The following is a 15434-nucleotide window of genomic DNA, read 5'->3' as shown; positions in this document are numbered from 1 at the left end:
ACAGCCAATTTTAATTAGGTTTCTCTTATAAAACCAAAATGTGGAACAGCGAAGCGCTGTCAGCTCAGACCTTCAGCTGTGACTCTCCTGAGAGCAGAGGGAGGCAGGTCTGGGGAGGGGGGGTCTGGGCTCGAGCCGAAGCCCGCGGTCAAACAGCGGCGTGGCTCTTCCAGCCATGGGTAGATGCGTCCGGGCTTCCCGCTGAGCTCTCCCCAGGTACGAGGGGCAGGGAAGCAGGTTGTGATGGAGGCTTTTAAGAGGGGGGTAATGTCAGTGCGCTCTGCATGCGTCCGTGTGCTCTGCAGGGGGAAGAGGGGCAGAAAATGGGCTTTAACAGAGCGGCGTGCGGCGACCAGAGCATCTCTGCCGGCGCGGGGTGGGCTGCCTCCCTGCCCGGGGGACGGCGGCCAAGTCTGACCTTCACTAGGTTGCCTGCTCTCATGGAAAGAAATTCAGATTTCTCTGTGGCCGTGGAGGGAGGCTGAGCAGAACTGAGTGCCCCTTCTCAGGCGCCACGCGTGGAGGGGGGCTGGGGTTTACTTGGGTGCTGTTACGCAGTGATTAAAGCATCTGCGCATCAAAGGTTGCTGTAAGCGATGGCCTGAAATCTAATGGCTGGAAGAGGATGCTGCAGAGTAGGCTGCGGGAGGGAGGGGGTGGCAGTGCTCTGCCCCACCGATGCCATGTGTGCCACAGCCCCTCTCGGTGCCCTTCCTCCTCCTCCTCTTCCTCCTCCTGCTGTGGGGACGTGCTGGGAGGTCAGGAGGGTGCTGTAACGCGCGTGATCTCTGCTCCTGCACCTGATGTGGCTTCTGTTGCCCTCATGTCGCTCCTTCCTGTCCCTGCAGGGCTGTAATGTCATGGAAGACCAGGACCTTCGGGACATCGGGATCGGTGACCCGCAGCACCGTCGGAAGCTCCTCCAGGCTGCTCGCTCCCTCCCGAAGGTCAGCACCGACACCCCTCACGTGAAGCAGGGTCAGGGCGTTGCTCACCACGGCTGTGAAAGCAGAGGAAACAAAAACCACGTCCCTGTGACCCACAGAGGGATCGAGGGGCTGTGGGAAGGGTTTTGGGAATAGCAGGGAGGAGGAGGAGTATATTGGTCCGCCAAGCTATGTGGATGGCATGACTCTGTGCTGGGGAGAGGGTGGCTGTCCCTCCTGCCACTTGTGATCCTAAGTGCATTGCCTGTTTATACGGTGATTTTTTACTTTAAAGCTGCTGATGGAGATGATGATGGCCTTTAAACTGGTTTTAATTGACGCTGGGATCCCAGCCCACTGGGGCTTTTAACCCCTTTCTTGTGCTTTTACAGTTGAAACCCCTGGGCTGTGATGGGAACAGCCAGCCTTCGGTTCCCGCGTGGCTCGACTCTTTGGGGCTGCAGGATTATGTTCAGTCCTTCCTCTCGAGCGGCTACAGCTCTATTGACACTGTGAAAAACCTCTGGGAGCTTGAAATAGTGAACGTGAGTATTGCCTTTCTCTTGCCACGGCAGTGAGATCCTGCCCACGTTCCCTCCAGGCTGTGACTTGCAGGCAGCCGTGTTCAACGGGAACAGCGCTGCTCGAAGGGGGGAAGCTTTGCTTGGTGCCGAGGGCAGGAAAGCCTACAGTGACCATGGTCTCTCCCTGCAGGTGTTGAAAGTGAATCTGCTCGGCCATCGGAAGAGGATCATCGCCTCTCTGGCAGACAGACCGTACGAGGAGCCACCGGCAAAGCCGCCGCGGTTCTCGCAGCTGAGAGTGAGTCACTGTTTGCGTTCCCCGCCTGGCTGATATGTCTGTGCGGAGCGCGCTCGGCAGTGGCCGGGGTGCTTTCTTCTGTCCTGGCTCTCCTTCACTTTCCTCCCTTTCTTTCAAAGAGCTAAACCCGGGTCTGTCAGGAGTAATTGTCCCCTTTCTGATTAGCAGCTATCACCTCTGGGGGACTCAGAGATCTGTAGGGGCTGTTTACTGAGAGCTCAGGTCCTGGGTGGGGGTCCAGGCTCACAGAGGGAGGCACGTTCAGCCTTACTCCGCTGCTTTCATGCACAGGAAATTCTACCTAGCAAAATCTATAAAAAATGGTGGGAAAAAACCCTACAATGTCAATATCTAAGTTAAAACTCCTTTGAAGGTAAGTATTGAGAGTAATAAGCGTAGAGAGCGATCTTCGAAAATTGCATTGCTTTTTTAAAAAAGGAAAGGGTAAAACTTAAATGGCTTGTTTCTTTTTAAAACAAATCCATTTGACCTGGAAGCTTGGGTTGCTCCTGGTTCTCAGATACTTGGTGGTTTGGGAAGAAAGTTCTTGAAGCGTTGAGGCAACCGCACATCTGGCCGTGCGGAGGAGGGAGTGTTTTGTGTTAAACAGTTCCCATGGATGCACCTTGGCTGCTGCTGGAGATGATGCAGAGCCCAATACTCCCATTTCGAGCATGGTCAAGCACAACTTGGGAAATGTAACAGCCAGGCTGGCTCTGACTTGACCAGAGCACCTGGAACGCTTGGGCAGAGTAAAAACAACTTACAAATTTTGTACAAATTCTGCTATAGCTGGGCCCCACAACAACAAATGCCATCGTTTGTTTGGAGGGACGCGCTCTAGCTGAAGTGGTGGACAAGTTTACCAGCTCTCAGCTTTCTTCTTTGTGGGTCAAACTCCATCTTCCCTGTGCCAAACAAAGCTGAAACGTGTGAACACGTCAGTGCTGGGAGAAATCTTAACGTGGCCAGTTGCATCGGTTCAGCTTTTCACCTTATCAACTCCAGCGACCCAAGCAGCAAATACTCGCACGGGCATGACCCTGCTGTTGAAATGAGTGGGGGAAGATAACATCCAGCCCTCGCAGGTCAAATTCTGGATGCTGCCCCATGGGAAACATCAGGCAGCTCCTTCGGATCAGGTGCCTCCATGCAAGGTGGGTGCCTGCACTGAACGGGTAGCAGGGTGCTACTCCCACCTCTGTGCCCTGCACCGAAGGGGAATACTGAGCTGACTTTCTTCCCCTTGTTTCCTGGCCAGATGTAAGGCAGCCTTCCCGCAGGCAGGAATGTGACATGGCTCAGCTGGTGAGATGGGATGCAGCTGGGACCTGTGTTTTGATTGCGCCGGTTGGGAGTCTGAGATCTGTCTCCCTGGGCCGGCTGGGCTTCTCTAGAGCTCTTGCTCTCGCTGCCAAATAGCACTCGACGTGATTTGTGGATGTTGATTTTTTGCTGCGGGAGTGGTAGCCTGAGGATGTCAAGCCCTTCGTTATCGGGGTTGGCTGGGAGGGGAGCCGTCGCGTTCGCCGTTCTTCCTGAAAACCGACATTTGAGAGCTGATTTTGGCAAAACCCCTTGAGCTTGCAGCTAACCTGCGATCTCGGGAGCAGGGCGGCGTGCCACGGAGGGCGAGCGTGTCGTGCTGCTTCCTCCCAGTGTTTGCAAATCAGCTTCCTGGAGCAGGAATTGGGAGTGATTGGAGTTTCCCCATCCCAAACATCTGGTCCTTGCCCTGCTGCAGAGCTCTTCCCTCCTGCCTTGGATTCCCAAGGCTTTTCAACCAAAACAGTCTTAGCTGAAGCGAGTTGGGCTGCTGTGCCCTGCTTGGTCACACTGGATTTTTTAGGAACTGGGGTTCAGGTGTAAAAAAAGAGAGGGTTCACGCTGGTACTGCACCAGCAGCGTGTGCCTGGGAGCCGGGAGGGTGCCACGTACAAACCCTGCACCTTCGCCCCGCTGCTCAACCACCCCCTTTCCAGACAACAAAAGCCCGGACGGGCAGCAGAGGATCCAGCTGAGGATCTGCAATTCTCTGAAGTCTCCTCCTGAGACCGATGAGACTGAAGGCAGCGTTGTTGGGCGGGGAGAGGAGTCCTTTGGTGCAGCATCAACTGATTGATATGCTGGACGGGGAGGCTGTGTAAGAAAATGGGCCATTTGCAGCATTTCCTGGTGCTACAGCTGGTGCGATCCAGCGCCTGGCTCCGGCGTGGGGAGCGGAAGGACGTCAATGGCAAATTAAGCAAGTCCGTTGAATAGGACTAATGCGTGTTGCAGCTGTGAGCTTCCCGCATTGTCTGCCGGGCCGGTTGGCACGTACAGGCAGCGACTCTTGCCTGCAGTAAGAGCCAGGCTGTCAGGCGTCTGGGCTGATCTCTCGCTGGGCTCCCAGGGCTTTTCTCCTGGGGTGGCTGATGGTCAGCGGCTTTGAGTGCTTTGCTTAGTGCTTTAGCAGAGCCTGTTCCTCTCTAAACGCCCTGCCCACAGCTCAGCGTGTCTCCTGCCCTCCCGGCATGAGCTCACGGGAGGCGGAGGTGTGCTGGGCAGGGCTGCATACCTACCTGAAACCGTCCTGGAGCAAACCAAGGGTATCGTGCGGAAAATAAATGGTGTGATTGATGGCACTGAGGCAGGAGCCTGCAGAGCAGGAGCTGACCCCGTTAGCTCTGTTCGTTGCACCCTTTGTGTGGGGGTGCGAGGGGTGGGCACGGCTGTGGCACAGGCTGACCGGGATGGTTATTGGTGTCTGCCTCTTTCAGTGCCAGGACTTGATGTCCCAGACGTCGTCGCCCCTGAGCCAGAACGACTCCTGCACGGGCAGATCCGCCGATCTCCTGCTGCCCTCCGGGGACACCGGGAAGAGGCAACACGACCGTGGCACCGAGGTTGCTCCCTACTCCAGAGCTGAGCGCTACAAAGCACAGGTCAGTGGGTGCTTTTCTGTGTCCTGGGGGCCCCTCTGCTCAGTTTAGTGCAGACTCCCCCTTCTCTGGAGCCAGCGAGGAGTTAGGACGATGCATGGAGAGCCAGAGAGCCGGTCAGGCACAGCTTCCCTCCAGCATTAGAGCCAGCAGCTCGTTTATGCCTCAGTCTCACCTTGAAAATGGATGACCCACACTTCCATCAGCACTGGCACCTTCACCCACAGCGTGCCGCCTCTTCCCAGCCCCTGTGGGATTTGGCCATCATGAACCTCAGTTGCATCAACCCAAAGAGCCCTCCTGGGATCTGTGTTTCAACCCAGGTTGGACCTGTTGTGGCTTCACATCCATGTTTCTTCCCTTCCAGGAGGACCGTCGGGAGTCAAAGCTGACCCTGCGCCCCCCCAGCCTAGCTGCCCCGTACGCCCCAGTCCAAAACTGGCAGCACCAGCCAGAGAAGCTCATCTTCGAGTCCTGCGGGTACGAGGCCAACGTAAGTGGCTTTTGGCTTCTGGGGGTGGCGAGGATGAGGAGGCTCTGGGGTCAGGTTGTTGCATGTAGAGTTGTCACACTTCCTCCCCCTCCCTGGGTGACCTGTCCCTCCCCAGCCACGGCTGCTGGCCGCTCGGGGGGCCGTGGCATTGCCTTGGGTTTGGCAGGGTTTCCTGCCTGAAGCCTTTAACATCTCTCCCTCTTCCAAACAGTACTTGGGCTCCATGTTGATCAAAGACCTCCGAGGGACAGAGTCTACGCAGGACGCCTGTGCCAAGATGAGGGTACGGAGGCCACGGGGACGGGGGATTCGCTCACAGCCTGTGGTGGATGATGTGGAGAGGGAAATGGGGGGATCTCGGTGACGCCATGGTTCCCCAAACCCTGCAGGCTGCCCGTGTGCAGAGCAGGGGCCCAGGGCACGTCCCAGGCTGTGCCGCTGTGGCTGGGGAACTGCCCCTCCCCAGCTTTTACCCGTGGTTGGGAGGTCTGTGCAGTGGGAGAACGGGCTGGAGAAGGAGGTGCTGGGTTCGCTTCAGATCCCCGTCCCTTCCCCTCTGCTTCCACCAAGAGCAGGCTTTGCTCCTCCTGGTCCAGGACCCCCAAGGCCTGCCTTTGTGTGCCGCTGGGGAGGTGGTGAGGAAGGGAGCGTTTATTCACAACCGGTCACTTGAATGTTCTTGTTTCTGAAGAAATCCACAGAGCATATGAAGAAGATCCCGACCATAATACTGTCCATCACGTACAAGGGGGTGAAGTTCATCGATGCCTCTAACAAGGTGAGCTTCAAATGCCTTGAAGCTGATGTCTGGAGGGACAAGTCCCACCTGCCTGGGGGCTGCAGGTCATACCTGGTGGCTCCAGAAGCCACGGCTGATCCTGAGGAGCCCAGCTTCTGAGGATTGCAGGAGAGCACCAAGGTGGTGATGGTTATCTGAATGCCGAAGGCTTGGCAAACTGGCTGCTTGTGGACCATGTTGCCATTTATTCCTACCATGGGAGGGAGCTAGGACTGGTCTGGCTGGGAGAACACCCCCTGCCGCCGGTACCTGTTTTGCTCCTGGCCCCCAGTCCACGCTTGCCACAACCACCGTTTGCCGGGGGCGTATTTGCCATCCCGAGAAGGGTGACGGGTGCTTGTGGTTGACCCCGGCAGAATGTCATTGCTGAGCACGAGATCCGGAACATCTCCTGCGCTGCTCAGGACCCCGAGGATCTCTGCACGTTCGCCTACATCACCAAGGACCTGCAGACCAGCCACCACTACTGCCACGTCTTCAGCACTGTGGATGTGGTGAGTGGGTTATCGCATCTCATCTCCCAGAGCGCTGCAGTCCTTTGCAATCCACTTATTTCATCACTCAGCTTTATCGGCGAGTCATAGAACAGGATCTGGTCCGTTCTAGGGCTTTTTTACCTGTTTGTACCCTAAAATATTCCTTTCAGGGTCCTGGCTCAAAATGCTTTTACTTTGGAGCTCTGTTGACAAAGATAATATTTGTCTGGCTTTATTACCGCAGTCTCCAGTGCTGAATAAAGCAGGGCAGGAGTTTTTCCCTCCTGGGGAATATGCTGTGAACAAAACCCTAATACGCTCTCAATTATGTTGAGCGTAATAGGCTGATTTAACAGCCTTTTAATTCGCTGAGAGTGTGGAAGCATAACTTGCTTTTATTCTTGGGCAGAATCGGCTGTACAAGACGTTTGGGCTTTACAATGCAAAACGCTGCTAAACTGCGATGCTTACGGGGCTGTAGCAGCTCGCAGGTGGTCCCACCGGCCGGGGCCGTGCGAGCGTGGAGGTGGCTTGGTGCCAGCTCCCCCGCGGGGCAGGAGCTCAGCGCTGCCCCATGTGTGCAGAGCGGCTTTGCCAGGGATACAGCAGGATGCGACCTGCTAACGGAAAGGCGATGGGCTCTGCCGAGGTCTGCGTCTCCAGAGCAAGCTGCTGAGCGCATGGACTCTGCGCAGGGCGAGGTGTGCACCTAACGGCTTTGTGTTTTCTGTGGTCTCTCCGAAGAACCTGACGTACGAGATCATCCTCACGTTGGGGCAAGCGTTCGAGGTCGCCTACCAGCTGGCTCTCCAAGCCCAGAGAGCGAAGCCTCTGGGTGCTGCAGCAGGAGAAATGATCGAAACAAAATCTTCCAAACCGGTGCCTAAACCGCGAGCCGGCATGAGGAAATCCGCAGTACGTATGTGCGGGCTGGCAGGCTGCCGGGTGCGATCTGCGTGGTCCAAGCTGGGATTTCTCCTGGGCACCACATGCTTAAACCTCCCCTTTCGTGCTGGGGGGAGCGCAGATGCGGACACGATGCCTGTAGCTTCAGGCGCCGCTGATATTGCAGTGTCCGTGGCTCTGCTGGCAGCGCTGCTGCGGTGTTAGGGCTTCCCCTGGTAGGGTGAGGGCAAGCAGAGGTGGAAATAGCCCGGGTGGGATGGGGGTTAAGTGCCCTGCTGGGTCCAGCACAGCTTCCATGCGCAAACCCTGCAGAGCCACAGTAAGATCAGCAGGTAACCTGCGGTTTGCAGCACGGGAGTGCCCCTGTAGCCAAAACCAGCTAAGACTGGAGCTGCTGAGGAGCAGGGACTGCTGCATAAGCCATTGCCTTCCTTTTAATGTCTCCTTTTGTCTGTGTTCTGCTTGCTCCCCCCGCTCAGGTGCCGCTCCCTCCCGACACTCGCTGTTGTTACTGTCACACCTGTACAACACACCGCCCCTCCTACCTGCCGCTGCAGTCTGTTAGTCCCGGAGCTAAGGTCTTTACCCTTCTTCCTGCCATCTTCCATTGCGAACCGACCCGGGCTGCCCCAGCTGCCTCTGGCCCGCCTGCCTCCCCGCTTCCCACGTCTCCTGCTGTGGTCCCGTGTCCTGCCTCGCTGCTGTCTTCCCTCCCTGCTCGTTCCAGGGCCGTGCCATGGGCTCAGATGAATCCCAGGGAGAAACCGCTCATATCTGTCCCCGCTGATGTAGAGTGGCAGCTCTCAACTAACTGCGTTGCTCTTTCTGGAGTTGTTAACCTTCCTGTAGGATCCTGATTTAGGAGGACAAGATGAAAGAGCCTTGCTTGGTCAGGAGAGTAAATCATGTGGGAGCTCACCTGCCAGGAGCTGTCTCCCTCTCTCTCCCTTTGCTTCTTTTTTTTTGTAGTGCCATCTTTATAGCCCTGAATTTGTGAGATGAAGTGAAGCTGTCACTAATGGTAATAGGGGCTTGCAGGCCTAACTCAGGAAGTCATCTCAGGGTCCTGGGTTGAGACGGACGTGGCTAGACACGTTTTAGCTGTGAAGGACTCGAATGCCTCCCCAGTGAGAGCTGCTTCCCCGCACATGTGCACGTTTTTGGGATGGGCATTAGGCAGAGCAGCAGCCTCTCTGTGCTTTGAATCCCCACTCGTTCTGTCCCAGAAGCACGGGTGACCTAACATGCTCTTTCTTTCCTTATTTCCTAGCTGGAGCCTCCTGAAGTGGACCAAGACTCCCAGTCTCATGCCAGTGTCTCCTGGGTCGTGGACCCCAAACAGGACTCCAAGCGGACCCTCAGCACTAAGTATGAGACCACTATCTTCTAAAGCAAACACACCCCGTGTCCACCTAGTCTAACCGTGCCTTTGCGATCTGATCTGTCTGCTGTTCTAAACTCCCTCTTCCTCCAGCTGCTCGCACTGAGCCCCGCGTAGGCACTACGTCAAAGGCAGCAGCACTTAGGAGACTGTAGACTTAAACGGCTTTTGTACCTGATCACTACTGAACACTGTGAATTCTCCTTACTCGGAAACAAGGGTAACACGCTGTTAGATATCTGTGAGGTGGGAGGTGCAGAGGGATGCAGGCTGGGGGAATCGGAGATGTGGATCCAGGAAGCCGCCTGCTGTTTTCACGTCTTTCCCCTCGCTCTGGCACTGTGAATCCCTGGGGCAACGTGACACTCCCCAGGCCTTTTTTTCTATTTCACCTTCTTATCCTTGGACTGATGGAGACCTCTTGTCTCTGCGGTGCACGCACTCCCTCCTCCTAGATCCTCTTCTTCCCGACTGAGCCACGGCTGCGTACTGTTCCAGTGAACTCACCCCTCTTCTTACCTGCCATTCGAATCGACACTAACCACTGTGATGCTGTCTGCAAATAACACACGTTCACTAGATTTCCTCACGGGGACCCTTGCCCGCAATCTCTCCCCTCGAAGCCTGGCGCAGAAAACCTGCTCTGACGGGAGCGCTGGTTTGGGCCGGGTGTGACATTCCCACTGTGAGCTTTGTCCCTCTCGGAGATGAGGTGTGGTTTTGGTTGCATGCATTTCAGTCCCGTGTAGGATTTTTTTCCCTCCCATAGTCCTTCTGTTTACACTCACCAAACTTCTTGTGAGCTATGGGCGTAGTTCTCACTTGGCAGATTGTGAAGAGGTTAAGCTTTTAAAGGCACATGTTGTTAGCCCCGTGTTGGGAAGGAAGAGTGTTTGAGAGGGGCTGGATACTGTTAGAGGTCTGGTAAAGCAGTCGGAGCTCTGCTGTGTTCAGGCTTACTGCAGTTGTACTTTTTTAGCTGAAGGGAGAAACATGATTGAAATCAGTCTGCTGCCGATCCCAAAGCTTGTTTTCAGTCTACAAACCATTGCACGATGAGGGCTGTAGGGATCTTGAAACATCTGTCACCTTCCATCCTTGAGAGCGAGGATTTCACTTAGAGATGGCCCTGCGTCAGTGGGCACCTCTGCCTTTTCTGGCTGTTTCTCAAGTGCGCGTGTTTTTCCTCTGGGAAAACATCCCCATTTCTGTGTGTATCAGTAGAAGCAGCTTTTAATTCCAGAGTGTGACTGGGAATCATTTGCATGAGACCGCAGGGCACTAGGCACAGGTCAGGCAGAGCTGGGACAGGTCTGGGAATGCCACACAGCGGTTCACGACCCCATGAAAGCCCCAGCGAGCCGCCCATGGTCCTACCTCTGGTTCCTTCGCTTGCATTTGCAAAGCTCACTGAGATGAAACTGAGGAGGAGCAGGAGGATGATCTGATGAATAACAGCGCTGGGAGGCAGGACTCCTGCCCTGGTGCTGCTTCTCCCTGACTTGCTGTTCGTCCAAGCAACTTCACCTCTCTTTACCTCAGTTTCCCTGTGTACAGGATGGGGATGTACTTACCTACCTCTCGGGGGTGTAAGGCTCACTCCGTTTGCAGAGAAGTTTTAAGACCCTTCAGTGAAAGGCCCTGCGACTTCCACACCGTGGCAGCAAACCCCCGGCGCTCTCCTGACAGACGAAGTGCTTAACTCGCACAGACGGCCTCGTAGCAGAGCTGCGTCTTGGACCCCGACCAGCTCCTCGCAGGCAGCGGCTGTCGCACCTTTCCCGGGGAGAGGGCTGAGGAGATGGGGCAGCGGGAGAAGGGCTGGGCTGCACAGAGCTCGCTGATGCGCGCCTTGATGCGAGTGTCGGAACTCGCCGTGGGTTTCGCATCTTGGCAAAATCCAGTTTTGGAGAGCCGGCGGTGACAGTGGGTCTGTGTTAGAGCTGTGAAGAGAGGCGGACGGCAGCTACCTGCTCACCTCTGCATGAGGTGTCTGGGTGGACGTAGACACCTTAGACATAAATGGGGAAGAGGATGTTCCATTTCCAAAATAGCTTTTAGAATTTACCCCAAATCTCCCTTCGCAATCACCAGTTGGCATCAGCGGGGAGCGGTCAGAGCAGCCCTGGGTTATTTACACACCTGGTATTTAGGGGCTAGAACAAGCTTGTCTGAGTTTTGCCAGGGCTTTAGAGCTGTTGCCTGACAGCTTCTGTTTCCCCAGACTTGCGGTGAAATCTGATGTTTCAAAATCTTTATTTAGCTCTTTCTCAGGAATGGGTTTGATCTCCCAAGTCCTTTGTGGCTTAATGGCACTGAGCGGCAAACTGACTTCAAAATAAGGGCCAGGCTAGTAAGAACCCAAGTGAAGAGGATTAAGAGGATTGTCTTAAAGCAAAAAAAAAAAAGAAAAAAGGAAAGCTCAATCTAGTGCATATATTTCATATGCCATGGAGCCCCTTAACATAGAGCCAGCGCTCCTCTGCCTAAAGACCCCCGAAGCAGAGGTTGCACTGCAGTTGCCCGTCCTGCCCGCCGAAGCGTTGTGGACAGCAGAACATTGCTGTGTCTGAGGTGCTCCGAGAGGTTGGGTTTGGGTTTGATCAGCATCTTTCCAAGCTGTAAGAGTGCCCTGAGAGTTTCTATATCCTTCAAAGAGAAACTGAATTAATGCTAGCAATGGTAGCATTTACTGTGTAGTTGCCCACGCCTGACTTTAGAGGGTCTGAGCTCTTGCATCTCCCCCTGCTTTCAGCTGGGAAGGGCAGGTTCCTCAGCACCGCCTAAAACCGGGTCACTAGAGCATGTGCCTTTCTAAGGTGACCGTCCAAACCCAGCTGGGATCACAGGCAGCCCTGCCTGAACTGCAAAGCTTCCGCTGTGTCCATAACCCTCACGGTTGCGTCTCATCTCCTGGCCGTATGCCTCGTCTTTCCCAGCACTTGTTTTTGTATGACTCGGAAATCATTCATTCCATTATCTTCCTTTCTCTTTGCCTCTGAAAAGCTGATCTCCGGGCAGCTGTCTCCTACCACGGAAATGTAGTAACGGGGCAGAGACCTAAGAAGCAGTGGCCTGCTGACACGAAGATCATCTCCATCTGGCACTGGTGTCTGCCTCGGAGTGGGTGCATGGCTGCTCAGTGAGGGCTCCCAAAGCAGAGGGGGGAAAGGGATCCCAGCCACCAGCTGAGGAAAGCAGCTCTCTCCATTTCTAGCAAAGGAAAGTTGAGACTTCCGAGGCCGAGAGCGATGTCACCTTTTCTAGTTGGAGACAAACGTCTTTCGACCTGTTTCTTTTTTAACATGCGAAATGATACAGAGCAAATCCAGTTCGCGGTTTAAATGTAGCACTGCAGTTTTTTGGGGGGCGGGGGGGGGGAAATCCTTATTTACTGAGAATCCACGCAGTCCGGCAAGGAGTACAATAGAAAGTCTTAGCAGTGGGAGTGGTGTGCGCCTCTCTAACGGTACTTACATTTGCTTTGATTCTGGGTGAACAGTAGAGAATGCCAAATTCTTGGAAATAACTTCCTCCAGTGTGAGAAGCCTTGCAGGGTAAGTCTGCATCCTTTGTTTTCAAAGCTACTCCACGCTTTTATAGCAAATGGAAGTAACTTAAGAGTTTGCAAAGGATCTTTCACCCCAGAGTGGTTGTGGCCAAGTATTACCGATGGTACAAAGCTTGCTTCCCCTACAGAGAACTGTTGCATTGCAATACTTGACATTTCTATGGCAAGGACACAATTTCTTCCCATTTACGCACTGAATACCTGGAGACGACTCCCTTCTCCAGCCTCTTGTGCACCTGTCTTGTTTTTTAAATGCAGTTCTGCCCTGAAGGGTTGGGGTTTTTTTTTAAGTATATTCAATTGTGATTTAGCACTTTTTTGATACTAGCTCATTATTTAATTAGTGCAACAGTTTCAGAAGATGAACAAATAAGGAGTTAAATTTTGGGCATTACACTGAAACAGTCCCTGCCCGAGGATAAATCATATCAACCTGAGGACGGCTTGGCCCCCGTCTAAGTCCGGTATCCCCAAATACCATCTCGAAGGTGCTGTGTGCTTACTTTTCTTTCGAATTACCAGAATATTTAACAGTAGTTTTGGCTGTGACTGATGTGTTTTCACAGTACCGGTCTCCTCAAGGGAGAGATGTTAAAATGGTTGTGATTTTAATTCTTCAGACACAAAAATGTAGCGCAGCACATTTGTTATAATCTCGACAGGCATTGTAATGGTTGGGGATGTGGTACCCTGCTGCTTTACTAGAATGATATGCCCAAATAATTTCTGTTTAACTCCAGTTGCTGCTGTATGTCAGGATTTCATTTAGTCTCTCTAGCCAGTGAGGCTGGGAGAGAAGTGAACCGTAATCCCAAGGGCATAGACCTGTAAATGATTAGGAGGGGGAAGTGGAGTTTTTTGTTTTGTTTTGTTTTTTTTTAAGTTGATGAATTTAGGAAACCTAACATTCCTTGTTATGCATATGTTGCAATTCATACTGGTGTAAGTGTAAATATTTGGTGTGTTGGCAACAAGTCTTTTTGGAGAGATTGCAAATTGAACCTCTGCTTGGGAGGAGGGACACCTTTCTTTTTTTGATGCATGAGCTTTTTGAAGGTTGGCTTGGAGGTGACGTGGTGATGAAGACTCCACTCGTCAGGGGACTGGGCTTGGCGACCCTGGTGGTCCTTTCCAGTCCTGCGTGTAATCCTATGGTTGTCTTCAGTGATCCAGCAGTTCTTTAGCCAGATACTCTCTTTCTCACTTCGTAGACAAAGCAGTTGTTTTGGCAGTGCATCTCCCCTTTTATTTCGATGGGTTTTCTCAAGGTACTCGCATGCTGGAGACTCATCCTGGACCATGCCAGTCACTGACTCCCAGTAATCCGTTAACCCATCCGTTGCGCAGTATTCTGGCTCTTCCTCCCTACAGGGTTGCGTGGTATCTGGAGGAAAGTGCCCTAAATTTCTGGTGCTGAATATGACTTTGAATCAAAACGCATCTGTGGTATTACCTGCCTGGGAAGAGGTGGTGCTGCCCTGGGCCTTGTTCCCCTTTTTAAGGACAGATCGTATTTTACAGACTTTGGTTTGCGCATGGCATGAGTCCAGGCTGAGGACTCAAGATAGGTAAACTAAGACGCAGAGTTGGTGTCTTTTTTATATAGGAGGGGATGATTTTTTTTTTTTCAAATTGAAGCTGCTTTATCCTTTTTAATTTTGTATTTACCAAAAAGAAAAGCTATTCTTAGCCGTTCAGCTGTCTTTGAACTTGCTTTGGGATTCTTTTTAGAAGAAATTATGCAACTTTTGCGGGGTACGTGCCTGCCCCCCTCCCAGGGAGATTTGGCACCTTGCAGGACGTACCTCTGGTGAAAAGTTTGTACCTTCACGAGGCTGCTGAGACGCAGACCAGATGCCAAATAGTCCCTCCGAACACGTCCAGTTCTGTGTGTGGCTGGAGTCAATTGCTTTAACGCTCCTTCCGCCCCACTTCAGAAGTTTCTAGCAGCAGAATTTCCCCTGGCTTTCTTCTGCTCGCATCATTCCCATGCAATCAGATCTTTATTTTAGAGCAAGCATGGTGTTTGCAACGCTGTCTTGTTGCAAAAGATCTCCCTTTTAGGTCTCATATTGGCGTTTCTTACTGCATTTTTTTTTTTCCAAAAGGAAGTAACTGTGCTGCTCTTGCAAAGTCGATCTAGCTCAAACATTTTTCTCACCCGTGGAAGAATAACCTGAGATTCCCTAACAGGGCAGAGAACAGTCGAGTTCAGTTTGCAATGTAGACATTTTTGCTAATTGTGATGTATGGCAGTGGGACTGATTTGTAATACAAATGTTATTTAATCTGTCTGTATTTTGATACTTGAATTTCCTTTTATTTCCTGTATATACAATTGTTAATCTGTTCAAATTTGTCTGAATTTTAAACATCTTGTGGTACCAAACATAACCAATCTGTGCAACAACATAGACTGACCTCACTACAACAAGGCGAGATTGTAAATATTCCTGGGCTTCCAGCAGTCGTTTTGTTGTTTTCATAATTGTACAACTTAGAACAGACTGAATTAATAAACAAACTTAGACACACATTCGCCCCGTTGTCACTGTGACCTCAGTGTTACACGAAGTCTCCTGGTGGTCCGTGTTAAAGCAGTGCTGTCCTCTCCTCGTCTCACAGACCTGACCTGTGAAGGCAAGAGAAGAGGGGTGAGGGCAGGCAGCTATGCGGTGTTTAATTAGCTCAGTCCAGCACCGTACCTGCACTTCCCCGCTTTGTGAATCCGAGGAACAAGAAAGCGGCAGAGCGTTGTGCGGAGGTGATGTGCTGCGGTGTGGAAGCAGAGCACGGGACGCTGTGGCAGCAGAACCGGGGCTTTGCGCTGTCCCGTGGCGCGCAGGACGGGGAGTGCTGGCTGCCGAGTAGTCGCTTTGGCTGAAGCCCCTCTTTTTGCAGTTGGTCATAATGACCCCAAATATCAAATATTATTATTTTGAGACAAACTAATTTATGCATAAAAACACATCCACATGTTCTATTAAAGATAGACCTACCTATAGCACAATGGTCTCCAACCGCTTTGTGTGTGTTCTCCACGTGATGGTGAGAAAAGCTCATTTTTACCCCCACTAATGTACATCCGCAAGGATTGTTCCATTGGGGACTGTCAGGACCCTTATTTACTCATGAT

General features: G+C 52.7%; 1 protein-coding gene across 10 annotated transcripts in view; it reads left to right on the top strand.

The window, feature by feature from the left end:
- ANKS1A (ankyrin repeat and sterile alpha motif domain containing 1A) overlaps nucleotides 1-15434 on the top strand; it is a 110275-nt gene that overhangs the window by 94207 nt on the left and 634 nt on the right. For 4 of the 10 annotated variants that reach the window (XM_075174075.1, XM_075174070.1, XM_075174076.1 and 1 more), the window contains 10 exons: nucleotides 849-947; nucleotides 1319-1471; nucleotides 1641-1748; nucleotides 4511-4675; nucleotides 5040-5165; nucleotides 5377-5448; nucleotides 5857-5943; nucleotides 6321-6458; nucleotides 7185-7355; nucleotides 8617-8714. In XM_075174075.1, the coding sequence (XP_075030176.1) occupies nucleotides 849-947; nucleotides 1319-1471; nucleotides 1641-1748; nucleotides 4511-4675; nucleotides 5040-5165; nucleotides 5377-5448; nucleotides 5857-5943; nucleotides 6321-6458; nucleotides 7185-7355; nucleotides 8617-8714 (1217 nt within the window). Of the gene's footprint in view, nucleotides 1-848; nucleotides 948-1318; nucleotides 1472-1640; nucleotides 1749-4510; nucleotides 4676-5039; nucleotides 5166-5376; nucleotides 5449-5856; nucleotides 5944-6320; nucleotides 6459-7184; nucleotides 7356-7825; nucleotides 7925-8616; nucleotides 14835-15434 lie in introns of those variants that run through there. The other 6 variants (XM_075174079.1, XM_075174078.1, XR_012677306.1 and 3 more) reach the window with 5 other exon arrangements.

The sequence above is a fragment of the Calonectris borealis genome, chromosome 26, assembly GCF_964195595.1.
Source record: "Calonectris borealis chromosome 26, bCalBor7.hap1.2, whole genome shotgun sequence".
NCBI lineage: Eukaryota > Metazoa > Chordata > Aves > Procellariiformes > Procellariidae > Calonectris > Calonectris borealis.
The sequence above is the reverse complement of the archived record's forward strand: the minus strand, read 5'-3'. Positions and strand labels throughout refer to the sequence as shown.